The following is an 18,010-nucleotide window of genomic DNA, read 5'->3' on the forward strand; positions in this document are numbered from 1 at the left end:
AATAGCGATCAGTATTAGCTGCTAACAAACAACATGCTGATTTAGGCACCAGCACTGGTATCAAGCTGTATTAGCTAGCTACGTTTGTTCTGACTCAATACATTTCTTTAGCTAGCTAGCCAGCTAAATAGCGATCAGTATTAGCTGCTAACAAACAACATGCAGATTTAGGCACCAGCACTGGTATCAAGCTGTATTAGCTAGCTACGTTTGTTCTGACTCAATACATGTCTTTAGCTAGCTAGCCAGCTAAATAGCGATCAGTATTAGCTGCTAACAAGATTTTATTAGAGCAACTTGCTAAGAAAATACAAACTAACAGACAATAAGATACACAAACTAATAGTGTAATTATAATTTTTATTTTTTAATTAATGATTAATTATAGAACGCTTCTGGATTGATATTAAGAAGCAAAGTGGAAAGCGCCATTGTTGTCATCAACATATTGTTGCATCTGCTGCGTTGACCAATGGCGCTCCTTGTGTGACAGGGGGCGGGGCTTGGTGAGAGTGTCAACTCAAGTAGCGTGTAAACTATACAAACGAAATGACGTATAACATTTAACAAACCAAACATACCGTTATAGAAGGTAAAGTAAAAACCCAAACCGGTCCTTGCATCAATACCGGTATATTGGAAAATACGGTGTACCGTCCAGCTCTAGTAAGGTAACCAGGCAAAATCAATATGCGGACGATGGCACACGGTTTGGGCATGGTGTCTCTCTCTCTCCAGCCCACCCTGTATCATCCTGCGTTGTCTGGCCAACCAGTGGGCAGCAATGTAAGGTAACCGGGTAACCTCTCTCTCTCTCCTCCCCTCCAGCCCACCCTGTATCATCCTGCGTTGTCTGGCCCCCAGTGGGCAGCATGTAGAGGAGGTAAAGGTACCAGAGCTAGCCTACAAATCCCTCTTCACCATGGCCTGGCTCAACTCAGGTAAACTGCTCTCATTGGACACTGCTTCAGCTCCTCCAACGTGTGTGTGTGTGTGTGTGTGTGTGTGTGTGTGTGTGTGTGTGTGTGTGTGTGTGTGTGTGTGTGTGTGTGTGTGTGTGTGTGTGTTTATTGGCGGGGTTAATGCAGGGATCATCAACTAGAGTCAGCCACGGGATGATTTTGTTCTGGAGCGGCTGGCCGAGGGGCCGGAACATAATTACTAATAATTTGTAGACTGCAAATTGACCGCAGGAATCTCAAACAGATATAGTTTATGACTTAAACATATTCCTTTTCAAACATTGCTTACATTTGTATACGATCACATATACAATACATTCAGAAAGTATTCAGACCCCTTGACTTTTTCCACATTTTGTTACGTTACAGCCTTATTATAAAATGGGTTAAATAAAAAATAAATCCTCAGCAATCTACACACAATACCCCATAATGACATCACAATACCCCATAATGACATCACAAAACACCATAATGACAAAGCGAAAACAGGTTTTTAGACATTTTTGCAAATGTATTAAAGATAAAATACTTTATTTACGTAAGTATTCAGACCCTTTGCTGTGAGACTCAAAATTGAGCTCAGGTGCATCCTGTTTCCATTGATCATCCTTGAGATGTTTCTTCAACTTGATTGGACTCCACCTGTGGTAAATTTAATTGATTGGACATGATTTGGAAAGGTACACACCTGTGTATATAAGGTCCCACAGTTGACAGTGCATGTCAGAGCAAAAACCAAGCCATGTGTCGTGTCTTTGGCATCATTAAACTGAAGACTTATTTTTATCAAAACTTCTCTGTAATTATTATTAAGTGACTAAACTAACTCAATCATGTAAATGTAATTAACTATGAAGTCGAGGCACCATGGAAAATATTCAGATTACAAATGTATAATTTTCCAATTATAACTTTCAGATATTTTAATATCTGATCAATTAGTCTTCAGATTAATGAATTATTCTTTACCTCACGTTAGTCTCATTCCAAACGTCGTAAATTGGTTATCTGCACGAACCCAGTTTTCACTATGAGTCATCCATACATCAATTGTCTTAAATCATTTATTTACTAACTAAATAATCACAGAAATGCACAAACAAACAGTATATATAGTTACAAGGAAATGATAGCAGAGTTTCCCTAGTGGGCTAAACCGGCATCGCGGCTTGGTGGACAAAAGGGAAGTGGGGGTCGACTGAGATAAAAGACACCACAAAGTTGATAATTATAACAATTGAAATGCTAATCCTTTGCACATGAACGCTCACTCATTCGGGAATAATTGCAATCAATATATATATTTACGCTCAGTGTGTCTGTTGGAAAGTTCGTTTCTGTTGGAGAGTTTGTCGTCCCTTTTTCTCTCCGCCTTGGTTAGAATGGATAGTTCAGAGTAACATTCAGCAATGTCGTTATAGAATAGATGTTTCGGCGGTTGTCGGTCTTCGCGTTCAATGATACCGAATTCCTAGCTGCAGACTAGTAATTCGATGTCTTCTTATTCTGCCGGTTCGATAGTCTCAGAGTTTAACCACGTGGTATGGTTAAGAATTCAGCAATGAGCTCAAACCTTAGCCCTCTCGTAATTGAGAGAAGCATGGTCTCTACTCAAACTTTAGCCCTCTCGTAATTGAGAGAAGCATGGTCTCTACTCAAACCTTAGCCCTCTCGTAATTGAGAGAAGCATGGTCTCTACTCAAACCTTAGCCCTCTCGTAATTGAGAGAAGCATGGTCTGAAGATAAATTCCCAAGGTGGGGTTTATATTCGGAGGAGCAGAAAGGGGCGAGCCCATGACTCAGTTAAACTCCAAAGGGAATTGGAGTTTCCTTCATTAAACAGTTTAAAATCACATTATATAATTTCACAAATAGTTTCATCTTTACTCATTCATTTTATACAACAATTAGATGCAACCCTCACAACTGAGACTCTTGTATAAACAGGGTTATGGAAATGTGGCTGTATTGTCTCTCATGAGTTTCACAAAATTGTACCAAACGGACCAGTTCGTAGCTGGCTACTTCACCGACCGTTTATACATTCTCCAGAACATAAATGTTGTTCAGTTCTCAAGTTCTGTGAGGTGGAAGACATTCCTTTGTTCTCTCTATGAAAACTCACTCTTTCTCTATACTGTCTGGCCATGAGGAAGAATCTCCTCCAGGATTTTATGACCTGCCTAACAGCAGCCTGGGTGTAGGAGAGAGAGAGAGAGGGGGATGGTGCTCGCTGTACCCAAAAGAGGGCAACGTCATGACACATGAGGTCGAAGGAATTGTCTGTAGAGCTCCGAGACAGGATTGTGTCGAGGCACAGATCTGGGGAAGGGTACCTAAAAATGTCTGCTGCAGCTGGCCGCCCGGCCAAACTGAGCAATCTGGGGGAGAAGGGCCTTGGTCAGGGAGGCGACCAAGAACCCAATGGTCACTCTGACAGAGCTACAGGGTTCCTCTGTGGCGATGGGAGAACCTTCCAGAATTACAACCATCTCTGCAGCACTCCACCAATCAGGCCTTTATGGTCGAGTGTCCAGACGGAAGCCACTCCTCAGTAAAAGGCACATGACAGCCCACTTGGAGTTTGCCAAAAGGCAACTAAAGGACATTCAGATCATGAGAAACAAGATTCTCTGGTCTAATGAAACCATGATTGAACACTTTGGCCTGAATGCCAAGCGTCACTTCTGGAGGAAACCTGGCACCATCCCTACGGTGAAGCATGGTGGTGGAAGCATCATGCGGTGGGGATGTTTTTCAGCGGCAGGGACTGGGAGACTAGTCAGGATCGAGGGAAAGATGAACGAAGCGAAGTACAGAGAGATTCTTGATGAAAACCTGCTCCAGAGCGCTCAGGACCTCAGACTGGGGTGAAGGTTCATATTCCAACAGGACCACGACCCTAAGCACACATCCAAGACAGTGCAGGAGTGGCTTCGGGACAAGTCTCTGAATGTCCTTGAGAGGCCCAGACAGAACCAGATTGAACATCTCTTTCAGAGACCTGAAAATAGCTGTGCAGCGACGGTCCCCATCCAACCTGACGGAGCTTGAGAGGATCTGCAGAGAAGATTGGGAGAAACTCCAAGCTTGTAGCGTCATACCCAAGAAGACTCAAGGCTGTAATCGCTGCCAAAGGTGCTTCAACAAAGTACTGAGTAAAAGGTCTGAATATTTATATATATTTTTTATTTTGAATACATTTACAGAAATGTCTAAAAACCTGTGTTTGCTTTGTCATTATGGGGTATTGTGTGTAGATTGATGAGGGGGTAAACACGATTTAATACGTGTTAGAAACAAGGCTGTAAAATGTGGGAAAAGTCTTGGGGTCTGAATACTTTCTGAAGGCTCTGGGATTTACTTTGGAACAGATTTCCAACGTTAAAACCACTAGGAGCTGATTTGCTGGTGTTCTTACAGTATTTTATGTCCAACATAAAACTTGGGAGGGGGGCCGCCAGTTGGGCGACCCTGGGTTAATGGTTACTGCTGAAGACACATTTCTATCTGGTGTGGATTAATAAAGTATCGTTCTTCTCAGTCAACAGGGAGCGGAGCGGAGCGGGGTCTGGGACAGGGTCGGGGACAGGAACGGGGACAGGGTCTGGGACAGGGTCTGGGTCGGGGACAGGGTCTGGGTCGGGGACAGGGTCTGGGTCGGGGACAGGAACGGGGACAGGGTCGGGGACGGGGTCTGGGACGGGGTCTGGGACGGGGTCTGGGACGGGGTCTGGGACAAGGTCTGGGACGGGGTCTGGGACAAGGTCTGGAACAGGGTCGGGGACAGGGTCTGGGACGGGGTCGGGGACAGGGTCGGGGACAGGGTCGGGGACAGGGTCGGGGACAGGGTCTGGGTCGGGGACAGGGTCTGGGACAAGGTCGGGGAGGACACTGTCCCACTGCCTCCTGTCTGCAGAGAACGACATCTTCAGAGTCCCCTGGGAGGATGTCGTACACCCTCAGTTCATTAACAGACCCACAGCCTTGGTGGCTGCGCCTATTAGGGTCCCTACCAAGGGAGAAGGGGACGGGGGGAGGGAACAGGAGGTCTTCAAGCCTTCGGATAGGGCCAGATGCATTTTGATTGACACATCCAAGGCCCAATGTGGAGAGAGTAAGGAGGTGAAGCTCCTCCCACGTTTGAGACAGGCTATCGAGACCAGTGACGATGGAAAAGGTTTTGACTTCGCAGCAGAAGAGGACTCGGACGCTGAGGGAGAGTACGTTGAACTGGAAGAGATCAGTCTGCCACGCTTCTCTCCTCAGAAAGGATCCTTAACACAGTCTATTAGCCTGAACTACAGGAACCGGCATAAACCCCGGACTACACCCCAACACACAGCCCGATACACACCCCAACACACACCCCTTCAACCTTTACACCCACCCCAACACGCCCCCAAAGCAACCCCCGCCCAGCCCTTTCAGGGACCAGTGAAAAGCAGCACTTTCTCCCAGTCCATGTTGTGTTCCAGACTCATCGAGGAAAACCTGAACAACGACTTGTTTTACCCTGTCATCCTCACCTCAACGGCCCCCAGCTCCCCCACGACCCCCAGCTCCCCCACGGCCCCCAGCTCCCCCACGGCCCCCACCTCCCCCACGGCCCCCACCTCCCCCACGGGCCCCAGCTCCCCCACGGCCCCCAGCTCCCCCACGGGCCCCAGCTCCCCCACGGGCCCCAGCTCCCCCACGGGCCCCAGCTCCCCCACGGGCCCCACCTCCCCCACGGGCCCCACGGCCCCCAGCTCCCCGACGGCCCCCAGCTCCCCCACGGCCAGAGAGGTGGTCAGCGGTGAGAGGACGACGTCAGACCGTACAGAAGGTAATTTTGCTCGTCTCCAGAGGCTAACACAACGTGTCTCTGAGTGTGTGTCTGAGTCTCACTGGTCAGTGTGTGACGGCACAGCCTTATCAGGGGTTTCTGACCCCCAGACTGACAGCCAGGAGCTTTTAACCCAGTCACACAGTATAGTGGAGAGGGGAGAGTCTCTCAGTCACCCTCAGACTGACAGCCAGGAGGTTTTAAACCAGTCACACAGTATAGTGGAGAGGGGAGAGTCCCTCAGTCACCCTCAGACTGACAACGAGGAGGTTTTAACCCAGTCACACAGTATAGTGGAGAGGGGAGAGTCCCTCAGTCACCCTCAGACTGACAGCCAGGAGGTTTTAACCCAGTCACACAGTATAGTGGAGAGGGGAGAGTCCCTCAGTCACCCTCAGACTGACAACGAGGAGGTTTTAAACCAGTCACACAGTATAGTGGAGAGGGGAGAGTCTCTCAGTCACCCTCAGACTGACAGCCAGGAGGTTTTAAACCAGTCACACAGTATAGTGGAGAGGGGAGAGTCCCTCAGTCACCCTCAGACTGACAGCCAGGAAGACAGCACTGTTCACAGTGAGGAGACAGACAGAGTCCCGGAAGAGACACGAACAGTGGAGGGGGTGGAGGAGAGGAGGGATAGTGGTTCAGAAACCAGGACAGAGACAGAGGAGAGGAGGGATAGTGGTTCAGAAACCAGGACAGAGACAGTAGAGAGGAGGGATAGTGGTTCAAAAACCAGGACAGAGACAGAGGAGAGGAGGGATAGTGGTTCAGAAACCAGGACAGAGACAGTAGAGAGGAGGGATAGTGGTTCAAAAACCAGGACAGAGACAGTAGAGAGGAGGGATAGTGGTTCAGAAACCAGGACAGAGACAGTAGAGAGGAGGGATAGTGGTTCAGAAACCAGGACAGAGACAGAGGAGAGGAGGGATAGTGGTTCAGAAACCAGGACAGAGACAGAGGAGAGGAGGGATAGTGGTTCAGAAACCAGGACAGAGACAGAGGAGAGGAGGGATAGTGGTTCAGAAACCAGGAAAGAGACAGAGGAGAGGAGGGATAGGAGTTCAGAAACCAGGACAGAGACAGAGGAGAGGAGGGATAGGAGTTCAGAAACCAGGACAGAGACAGAGGAGAGGAGGGATAGTGGTTCAGAAACCAGGAAAGAGACAGAGGAGAGGAGGGATAGTGGTTCAGAAACCAGGACAGAGACAGTAGAGAGGAGGGATAGTGGTTCAGAAACCAGGAAAGAGACAGAGGAGAGGAGGGATAGTGGTTCAGAAACCAGGATAGAGACAGAGGAGAGGGATAGGGGTTCAGAAACCAGGATAGAGACAGAGGAGAGGAGGGATAGTGGTTCAGAAACCAGGATAGAGACAGAGGAGAGGAGGGATAGTGGTTCAGAAACCAGGACAGAGACAGAGGAGAGGAGGGATAGTGGTTCAGAAACCAGGACAGAGACAGAGGAGAGGAGGGATAGTGGTTCAGAAACCAGGACAGAGACAGAGGAGAGGAGGGATAGTGGTTCAGAAACCAGGATAGAGACAGAGGAGAGGGATAGGAGTTCAGAAACCAGGACAGAGACAGAGGAGAGGAGGGATAGTGGTTCAGAAACCAGGATAGAGACAGAGGAGAGGAGGGATAGTGGTTCAGAAACCAGGACAGAGACAGAGGAGAGGAGGGATAGTGGTTCAGAAACCAGGATAGAGACAGAGGAGAGGAGGGATAGGAGTTCAGAAACCAGGACAGAGACAGAGGAGAGGAGGGATAGTGGTTCAGAAACCAGGACAGAGACAGAGGAGAGGAGGGATAGTGGTTCAGAAACCAGGATAGAGACAGAGGAGAGGGATAGTGGTTCAGAAACCAGGACAGAGACAGAGGAGAGGAGGGATAGTGGTTCAGAAATCAGGAAAGAGACAGAGGAGAGGAGGGATAGTGGTTCAGAAACCAGGACAGAGACAGAGGAGAGGGGTCGCCATGTTGGCACCTTACAGGTGGTTGTCACCAGTGAGACAGAACCTCACCATGATGCCCCTGAGGCCTCCACAGGCCAATCAGACACTCCCCAAGGAGAGGACCAGGGACTGAACGCTCTGACCGAGACTCTCGTACACTTAGCCCCCAGTCCCACTCCCACTGACCGCCAACCACACTACACACCAGCGGAGGACATAGACACACCTTCCACTGAATCAGAGACCGAGAGACCGGAGGACAAGGAGGAGGAGGAGGAGATGGAGGAAGAGGAGGAGAACCACTCAGCTACTGAGCCCCAAGAGACAGGTACATATCTCTCCCTCCTTCATCCCTTGTTCATCCCTCGTTCATCCCTCGTTCATCCCTCCTTCATCCCTCCTTCATCCCTCCTTCATCCCTCCTTCATCCCTCCTTCATCCCTCGTTCATCCCCCTAATCATCCACCATCCTCCCGTTCTGCACTGCTGCTTACCCCCCCTGCCCCTTTGTCCCTTTTAGTCCTGCAAATACTTCTCCTGTTTAGCAGTCACTCCTTTTTAGCAGTCACTCCTGTTTAGCAGTCACTCCTGTTTAGCAGTCACTCCTGTTTAGCAGTCACTCCTGTTTAGCAGTCACTCCTGTTTAGCAGTGACTCCTGTTTAGCAGTCACTCCTGTTTAGCAGTCACTCCTGTTTAGCAGTGACTCCTGTTTAGCAGTCACTCCTGTTTAGCAGTCACTCCTGTTTAGCAGTCACTCCTGTTTAGCAGTCACTCCTGTTTAGCAGTCACTCCTGTTTAGCAGTGACTCCTGTTTAGCAGTCACTCCTGTTTAGCAGTGACTCCTGTTTAGCAGTAACTCCTGTTTAGCAGTCACTCCTGTTTAGCAGTCACTCCTGTTTAGCAGTGACTCCTGTTTAGCAGTGACTCCTGTTTAGCAGTGACTCCTGTTTAGCAGTCACTCCTATTTAGCAGTGACTCCTGTTTAGCAGTCACTCCTGTTTAGCAGTGACTCCTGTTTAGCAGTCACTCCTGTTTAGCAGTGACTCCTGTTTAGCAGTCACTCCTGTTTAGCAGTCACTCCTGTTTAGCAGTGACTCCTGTTTAGCAGTGACTCCTGTTTAGCAGTGACTCCTGTTTAGCAGTCACTCCTATTTAGCAGTGACTCCTGTTTAGCAGTCACTCCTGTTTAGCATTCACTCCTGTTTAGCAGTGGCTCCTGTTTAGCAGTCACTCCTGTTTAGCAGTCACTCCTGTTTAGCAGTCACTCCTGTTTAGCAGTGACTCCTGTTTAGCAGTCACTCCTGTTTAGCAGTCACTCCTGTTTAGCAGTCACTCCTGTTTAGCAGTCACTCCTGTTTAGCAGTCACTCCTGTTTAGCAGTGACTCCTGTTTAGCAGTCACTCCTGTTTAGCAGTGACTCCTGTTTAGCAGTAACTCCTGTTTAGCAGTCACTCCTGTTTAGCAGTGACTCCTGTTTAGCAGTGACTCCTGTTTAGCAGTGACTCCTGTTTAGCAGTCACTCCTATTTAGCAGTGACTCCTGTTTAGCAGTCACTCCTGTTTAGCAGTGACTCCTGTTTAGCAGTCACTCCTGTTTAGCAGTGACTCCTGTTTAGCAGTCACTCCTGTTTAGCAGTCACTCCTGTTTAGCAGTGACTCCTGTTTAGCAGTGACTCCTGTTTAGCAGTGACTCCTGTTTAGCAGTCACTCCTATTTAGCAGTGACTCCTGTTTAGCAGTCACTCCTGTTTAGCATTCACTCCTGTTTAGCAGTGGCTCCTGTTTAGCAGTCACTCCTGTTTAGGAGTCACTCCTGTTTAGCAGTGACTCCTGTTTAGCAGTCACTCCTGTTTAGCAGTGACTCCTGTTTAGCAGTGACTCCTGTTTAGCAGTGACTCCTGTTTAGCAGTCACTCCTGTTTAGCAGTCACTCCTGTTTAGCAGTCACTCCTGTTTAGCAGTGACTCCTGTTTAGCAGTGACTCCTGTTTAGCAGTCACTCCTGTTTAGCAGTCACTCCTATTTAGCAGTCACTCCTGTTTAGCAGTGACTCCTGTTTAGCAGTCACTCCTATTTAGCAGTGACTCCTGTTTAGCAGTCACTCCTGTTTAGCAGTCACTCCTGTTTAGCAGTCACTCCTGTTTAGCAGTCACCAATGACATGTTGGCCTGAATGAGTCCTCTCTGCCTTCTCCTCCAACTCCTCCTTCTCCATTTCTCCAACATTTTATAGTTTCAAATTCTTTGTATTGAATTATAATTTTGTGAAAGAAATATTATCTTCTCTCTCTCTCTCTCTCTCTCTCTCTCTCTCTCTCTCTGGCTCTCTGTCTCTGTCTCTCTGTCTCTCTCTCTCTCTGTCTCTCTCTCTCTCTCTCTCTCTCTCTCTCTGTCTCTCTCTCTGTCTCTCTCTCTCTCTCCATCCAGGCCCCATTCAGCCAGAGGAACCTGTGTTAAAATCCTGTTCCATGGACAAGTCATCCACTGAAACCAACCACAGAGACCCAGAAGCCCAGTTAACCCAGTCCCCAGCCCAGTTAACCCAGTCCCCAGCCCAGCTAACCCAGTCCCCAGCCCAGCTAACCCAGTCCCCAGCCCAGCTAACCCAGTCCCCAGCCCAGTTAACCCAGTCCCCAGCCCAGTTAACCCAGTCCCCAGCCCAGTTAACCCAGTCCCCAGCCCAGTTAACCCAGTCCCCAGCCCAGCTAACCCAGCCCCCAGCCCAGCTAACCCAGCCCCCAGCCCAGTTAACCCAGCCCCCAGCCCAGTTAACCCAGTCCCCAGCCCAGCTAACCCAGTCCCCAGGCCAGTTAACCCAGTCCCCAGCCCAGTTAACCCAGACCCCAGCCCAGTTTACCCAGTCCCCAGCCCAGTTAGCCCAGTTCCCAGCCCAGTTAGCCCAGTCCCCAGCCCAGTTAACCCAGTCCCCAGCCCAGTTAACCCAGTCCCCAGCCCAGTTAACCCAGTCCCCAGCCCAGTTAACCCAGTCCCCAGCCCAGTTAGCCCATTCCCCAGCCCAGTTAACCCAGTCCCCAGCCCAGCTAACCCAGTCCCCAGCCCAGCTAACCCAGTCCCCAGCCCAGCTAACCCAGTCCCCAGCCCAGTTAACTCAGTCCCCAGCCCAGTTAACCCAGTCCCCAGCCCAGTTAACCCAGTCCCCAGCCCAGTTAACCCAGTCCCCAGCCCAGTTAACCCAGTCCCCAGCCCAGTTAACCCAGTCCCCAGCCCAGTTAACCCATTCGCCAGCCCAGTTAACCCAGTCCCCAGCCCAGTTAACCCAGTCCCCAGCCCAGTTAACCCAGTCCCCAGCCCAGCTAACCCAGTCCCCACCCCAGCTAACCCAGCCCCCAGCCCAGCTAACCCAGTCCACAGCCCAGTTAACCCAGTCCCCAGCCCAGCTAACCAGATCCTACTCCCAGTCCAGCCAGTTAACCCAGTCCCCAGCCCAGCTAACCAGATCCTACTCCCAGTCCAGCCAGTTAACCCAGTCCCCAGCCCAGCTAACCAGATCCTACTCCCAGTCCAGCCAGTTAACCCAGTCCCCAGCCCAGTTAACCAGATCCTACTCCCAGTCCAGCCAGTGCTCCCAGACACTGACAGAAGCCCATAACATCAATGGTGCTGTCCTCAGCTCTGGGGTGCTCTGTCTGCCTGGTGAGTAGAACACATCTCTGGAAACACACAACATATATTATAGTTATATTTCATGTCCAACAAGGCTTGTTTGTGGAGGTAACGGTGAAACATGATCTGGTCTGAGACCAGTTTCTACCACGGTGATTCTGTCTTGATGTGACTAGCTGTGTCAACTGGTAAAACACGATCTGATCTGAGACCAGTTTCTCCCACGGTGATTCTGTCTTGATGTTGACTAGCTGTGTCAACTGGTAAAACACGATCTGATCTGAGACCAGTTTCTATCACACGCTACATGACGGTGTTTCACTTCAGTGACTGTGTTTGATTGATTGACGTCCTGTTTGTGTGTTTGTCTCAGGAACAAGAGATAAGGGAGGTCGGGCCCTGGTGACCGTGGCAACTAGGAACACCGTCTGGTTGAACCCCAGCTGTGACTGTGGAGAACTGGTCAGAATCCTGGTCTACTACTACACAGTGCTCAGGTACTGTTATACACACACACACACACCACACACACACCACACACACCACACACACACACCACACACCACACACACACACACACACACACACACACACACACACACACCACACCACACACCACACACCACACACACACCACACACACACACCACACACACACCACACACACACACACATACACACACAACACACACACACACAACACACACACACACACATACACCAGGGTTTCCGTTAGGAAGATGTGGTGCCGGACAACGTGATCGGGAAGATTTTAATTGACCGGCCATTTGAGAAATTTACCGGACCCATATGCATTCGGTGCGTAACCCGTTAGGGCGTCCACCCACGGTGCTCAGAATGACAGAAAGCACATTCAGATTATGGTAAATCATGTATCAGAACATTCAGTTTATGGTAATTAATTTAACAGAACATGTAGATTATGCTAATTCATTTAACAGAACATGTAGATTATGATAATTCGTCTTAATTTAATAGTTAGATTATGCTAATTCATTTTAACATAATATTTTGATTATGGTAATTCGTTTTAACAGAACATTTCGATTATGGTAATTAATTTGTTAATACGACTAGGATTATCATTAACTAGGATGGGTTGATAATATGACCAGGATGGGTTGATAATATGACCAGGATGGGTTGATAATATGACCAGGATGGGTTGATAATATGACCAGGATGGGTTGATAATATGACCAGGATGGGTTGATAATATGACCAGGATGGGTTGATAATATGACCAGGATGGGTTGATAATATGACCAGGATGGGTTGATAATATGACCAGGATGGGTTGATAATATGACCAGGATGGGTTGATAATATGACCAGGATGGGTTGTTAATATGACCAGGATGGGTTATTAATATGACCAGGATGGGTTATTAATATGACCAGGATGGGTTATTAATATAACCAGGATGGGTTATTAATATGACCAGGATGGGTTGATAATATGACCAGGATGGGTTGATAATATGACCAGGATGGGTTGATAATATAACCAGAATGGGTTGATAATATGACCAGGATTGTGCCTTTGGCTTCTGGACAAGGAAAGAAAGTTGAAAACCAATAGAACAGGAGAGAAATGCTGATTTCAAGTCAAATGTTATTAGTCACATGGGCTGAATACAACAACAGGTGTAGAATTACAGGGAAATACTGACTTACAAGCCCTGAACTTCTTAGGGCTAGGCCCCTTTTTTCTCCACTTCCTGTCTGAATGACGTGCCCAAAGTCAACTTCCTGTTGCTCAGGCCCTGAAGTTTCACCAGAAGTTGTTCCCACTAGCAGTTTTAAGAAAAATACATTTAAAAAAAGTAAGATATAAAAGTAACAAATAATTAAAGAGCAGCAGTAAATAACAATAGCGAGTCTATATACAGGGGGTACCGGTTAGTCGAGGTAATTGAGGTAATTATGTACATGTAGGTAGAGTTATTAAAGTGTCTATGAAGAGATAATAACAGAGAGTAGCAGCAGCGTGAAAGTGTGTGGGGGGGGGGGGGGGGGGGGGGGGATAATCATATGAGGAAGTCTTTATAAAATAATGGCCTCCATGTTTCAATGGTGAGGTTTTGTCTATAGGCTACATTGAAGCAAGGTAAGACATGCCTCATAATATGAAGTAAAACGTTCAGGTTTCAGACCGCTGAGTGTCAGTTGTCAAAATGCCTCCAACTCACGTTGCAAAGTGGTGGGTGACGTACTCATAGCCTGAATACTGTTGTCTATGCACCTCAAAGTGGTGGGTGACGTACTCATAGCCTGAATACTGTTGTCTATGCACCTCAAAGTGGTGGGTGACGTACTGATAGCCTGAATACTGTTGTCTATGCACCTCAAAGTGGTGGGTGACGTACTCATAGCCTGAATACTGTTGTCTATGCACCTCAAAGTGGTGGGTGACGTGCTGATAGCCTGAATACTGTTGTCTATGCACCTCAAAGTGGTGGGTGACGTACTGATGGCCTGAATACTGTTGTGAATGCACCTCAAAGTGGTGGGTGACGTACTCATAGCCTGAATACTGTTGTCTAAGCACCTCGAAGTGGTGGGTGACGTGCTGATAGCATGAATACTGTTGTCTATGCACCTCAAAGTGGTGGGTGACGTACTCATAGCCTGAATACTGTTGTCTATGCACCTCAAAGTGGTGGGTGACGTACTCATAGCCTGAATACTGTTGTCTATGCACCTCAAAGTGGTGGGTGACGTGCTGATAGCCTGAATACTGTTGTCTATGCACCTCAAAGTGGTGGGTGACGTGCTGATAGCATGAATACTGTTGTCTATGCACCTCAAAGTGGTGGGTGACGTACTCATAGCCTGAATACTGTTGTCTATGCACCTCAAAGTGGTGGGTGACGTACTCATAGCCTGAATACTGTTGTCTATGCACCTCAAAGTGGTGGGTGACGTACTCATAGCCTGAATACTGTTGTCTATGCACCTCAAAGTGGTGGGTGACGTACTCATAGCCTGAATACTGTTGTCTATGCACCTCAAAGTGGTGGGTGACGTGCTGATAGCATGAATACTGTTGTCTATGCACCTCAAAGTGGTGGGTGACGTACTCATAGCCTGAATACTGTTGTCTATGCACCTCGAAGTGGTGGGTGACGTGCTGATAGCCTGAATACTGTTGTCTATGCACCTCGAAGTGGTGGGTGACGTACTCATAGCCTGAATACTGTTGTCTATGCATCTCAAAGTGGTGGGTGACGTGCTGATGGCCTGAATACTGTTGTCTATGCACCTCGAAGTGGTGGGTGACGTACTCATAGCCTGAATACTGTTGTCTATGCACCTCAAAGTGGTGGGTGACGTACTGATGGCCTGAATACTGTTGTGAATGCACCTCAAAGTGGTGGGTGACGTACTCATAGCCTGAATACTGTTGTCTATGCACCTCAAAGTGGTGGGTGACGTGCTGATAGCCTGAATACTGTTGTCTATGCACCTCAAAGTGGTGGGTGACGTGCTGATAGCATGAATACTGTTGTCTATGCACCTCAAAGTGGTGGGTGACGTGCTGATGGCCTGAATACTGTTGTCTATGCACCTCAAAGTGGTGGGTGACGTGCTGATGGCCTGAATACTGTTGTGAATGCACCTCAAAGTGGTGGGTGACGTACTCATAGCCTGAATACTGTTGTCTAAGCACCTCGAAGTGGTGGGTGACGTGCTGATAGCATGAATACTGTTGTCTATGCACCTCAAAGTGGTGGGTGACGTACTCATAGCCTGAATACTGTTGTCTATGCACCTCAAAGTGGTGGGTGACGTACTCATAGCCTGAATACTGTTGTCTATGCACCTCAAAGTGGTGGGTGACGTGCTGATAGCCTGAATACTGTTGTCTATGCACCTCAAAGTGGTGGGTGACGTGCTGATAGCATGAATACTGTTGTCTATGCACCTCAAAGTGGTGGGTGACGTACTCATAGCCTGAATACTGTTGTCTATGCACCTCAAAGTGGTGGGTGACGTACTCATAGCCTGAATACTGTTGTCTATGCACCTCAAAGTGGTGGGTGACGTACTCATAGCCTGAATACTGTTGTCTATGCACCTCAAAGTGGTGGGTGACGTACTCATAGCCTGAATACTGTTGTCTATGCACCTCAAAGTGGTGGGTGACGTGCTGATAGCATGAATACTGTTGTCTATGCACCTCGAAGTGGTGGGTGACGTACTCATAGCCTGAATACTGTTGTCTATGCACCTCAAAGTGGTGGGTGACGTGCTGATGGCCTGAATACTGTTGTCTATGCACCTCGAAGTGGTGGGTGACGTACTCATAGCCTGAATACTGTTGTCTATGCACCTCAAAGTGGTGGGTGACGTACTGATGGCCTGAATACTGTTGTGAATGCACCTCAAAGTGGTGGGTGACGTACTCATAGCCTGAATACTGTTGTCTATGCACCTCAAAGTGGTGGGTGACGTGCTGATAGCCTGAATACTGTTGTCTATGCACCTCAAAGTGGTGGGTGACGTGCTGATAGCATGAATACTGTTGTCTATGCACCTCAAAGTGGTGGGTGACGTGCTGATGGCCTGAATACTGTTGTCTATGCACCTCAAAGTGGTGGGTGACGTGCTGATAGCCTGAATACTGTTGTCTATGCACCTCAAAGTGGTGGGTGACGTGCTGATAGCATGAATACTGTTGTCTATGCACCTCAAAGTGGTGGGTGACGTACTGGGAGGCGCCTTTCAATTATCAGATGAGAAATAAAAATAGTAGCTCTTTTTTTGGGGCTACAAAACAGTTTGTAACACGATTGCATTTATATTTGTTGCGCAATGACTGGGTTTATAAGCACGTTTCACTCCAGCAGGGAGGAACTGAGAAACTGCAGCTCTAGTGTTTCACTCCAGCAGGGAGGAACTGAGGAACTGCAGCTCTAGTGCTTCACTCCAGCAGGGAGGAACTGAGGAGCTGCAGCTCTAGTGTTTCACTCCAGCAGGGAGGAACTGAGAAACTGCAGCTCTAGTGTTTCACTCCAGCAGGGAGGAACTGCAGCTCTAGTGTTTCACTCCAGCAGGGAGGAACTGAGGAACTGCAGCTCTAGTGCTTCACTCCAGCAGGGAGGAACTGAGGAGCTGCAGCTCTAGTGTTTCACTCCAGCAGGGAGGAACTGAGGAACTGCAGCTCTAATGCTTCACTCCAGCAGGGAGGAACTGAGGAGCTGCAGCTCTAGTGTTTCACTCCAGCAGGGAGGAACTGAGGAACTGCAGCTCTAGTGTTTCACTCCAGCAGGGAGGAACTGCAGCTCTAGTGTTTCACTCCAGCAGGGAGGAACTGAGAAACTGCAGCTCTAGTGTTTCACTCCAGCAGGGAGGAACTGAGAAACTGCAGCTCTAGTGTTTCACTCCAGCAGGGAGGTACTGAGGAGCTGCAGCTCTAGTGTTTCACTCCAGCAGGGAGGAACTGCAGCTCTAGTGTTTCACTCCAGCAGGAAGGAACTGAGGAGCTGCAGCTCTAGTGTTTCACTCCAGCAGGGAGGAACTGAGGAACTGCAGCTCTAGTGTTTCACTCCAGCAGGGAGGAACTGAGAAACTGCAGCTCTAGTGTTTCACTCCAGCAGGGAGGAACTGAGAAACTGCAGCTCTAGTGTTTCACTCCAGCAGGGAGGAACTGAGGAACTGCAGCTCTAGTGTTTCACTCCAGCAGGGAGGAACTGAGGAACTGCAGCTCTAGTGTTTCACTCCAGCAGGGAGGAACTGAGGAACTGCAGCTCTACTAGTGTTTCACTCCAGCAGGGAGGAACTGAGGAGCTGCAGCTCTAGTGTTTCACTCCAGCAGGGAGGAACTGAGGAACTGCAGCTCTAGTGTTTCACTCCAGCAGGGAGGAACTGAGGAACTGCAGCTCTAGTGTTTCACTCCAGCAGGGAGGAACTGAGGAACTGCAGCTCTAGTGTTTCACTCCAGCAGGGAGGAACTGAGAAACTGCAGCTCTAGTGTTTCACTCCAGCAGGGAGGAACTGCAGCTCTAGTGTTTCACTCCAGCAGGGAGGAACTGAGGAACTGCAGCTCTAGTGTTTCACTCCAGCAGGGAGGAACTGCAGCTCTAGTGTTTCACTCCAGCAGGGAGGAACTGCAGCTCTAGTGTTTCACTCCAGCAGGGAGGAACTGAGGAACTGCAGCTCTAGTGTTTCACTCCAGCAGGGAGGAACTGAGGAACTGCAGCTCTAGTGTTTCACTCCAGCAGAGAGGAACTGAGAAACTGCAGCTCTAGTGTTTCACTCCAGCAGGGAGGAGCTGAGGAACTGCAGCTCTAGTGTTTCACTCCAGCAGGGAGGAACTGCAGCTCTAGTGTTTCACTCCAGCAGGGAGGAACTGCAGCTCTAGTGTTTCACTCCAGCAGGGAGGAGCTGCAGCTCTAGTGTTTCACTCCAGCAGGGAGGAACTGCAGCTCTAGTGCTTCACTCCAGCAGGGAGGAACTGAGGAGCTGCAGCTCTAGTGTTTCACTCCAGCAGGGAGGAGCTGCAGCTCTAGTGTTTCACTCCAGCAGGGAGGAGCTGCAGCTCTAGTGTTTCACTCCAGCAGGGAGGAACTGCAGCTCTAGTGTTTCACTCCAGCAGGGAGGAACTGAGGAGCTGCAGC

The 18,010-nt window shown here is 48.8% G+C and overlaps 1 protein-coding gene across 1 annotated transcript in view; it reads left to right on the top strand.

Moving 5' to 3' along the window:
- LOC129834957 (mucin-2-like) overlaps window positions 1-18,010 on the top strand; it is a 92,733-nt gene that overhangs the window by 30,735 nt on the left and 43,988 nt on the right. Inside the window, exons 5-9 of the mRNA XM_055900325.1 lie at window positions 829-941; window positions 4,511-5,794; window positions 7,910-8,074; window positions 10,170-11,396; window positions 11,740-11,863. Coding sequence (XP_055756300.1) covers window positions 829-941; window positions 4,511-5,794; window positions 7,910-8,074; window positions 10,170-11,396; window positions 11,740-11,863 — 2,913 coding nt within the window. The remainder of the gene's footprint in view (window positions 1-828; window positions 942-4,510; window positions 5,795-7,909; window positions 8,075-10,169; window positions 11,397-11,739; window positions 11,864-18,010) is intronic.

Source organism: Salvelinus fontinalis, chromosome 35 (genome assembly GCF_029448725.1).
Source record: "Salvelinus fontinalis isolate EN_2023a chromosome 35, ASM2944872v1, whole genome shotgun sequence".
NCBI lineage: Eukaryota > Metazoa > Chordata > Actinopteri > Salmoniformes > Salmonidae > Salvelinus > Salvelinus fontinalis.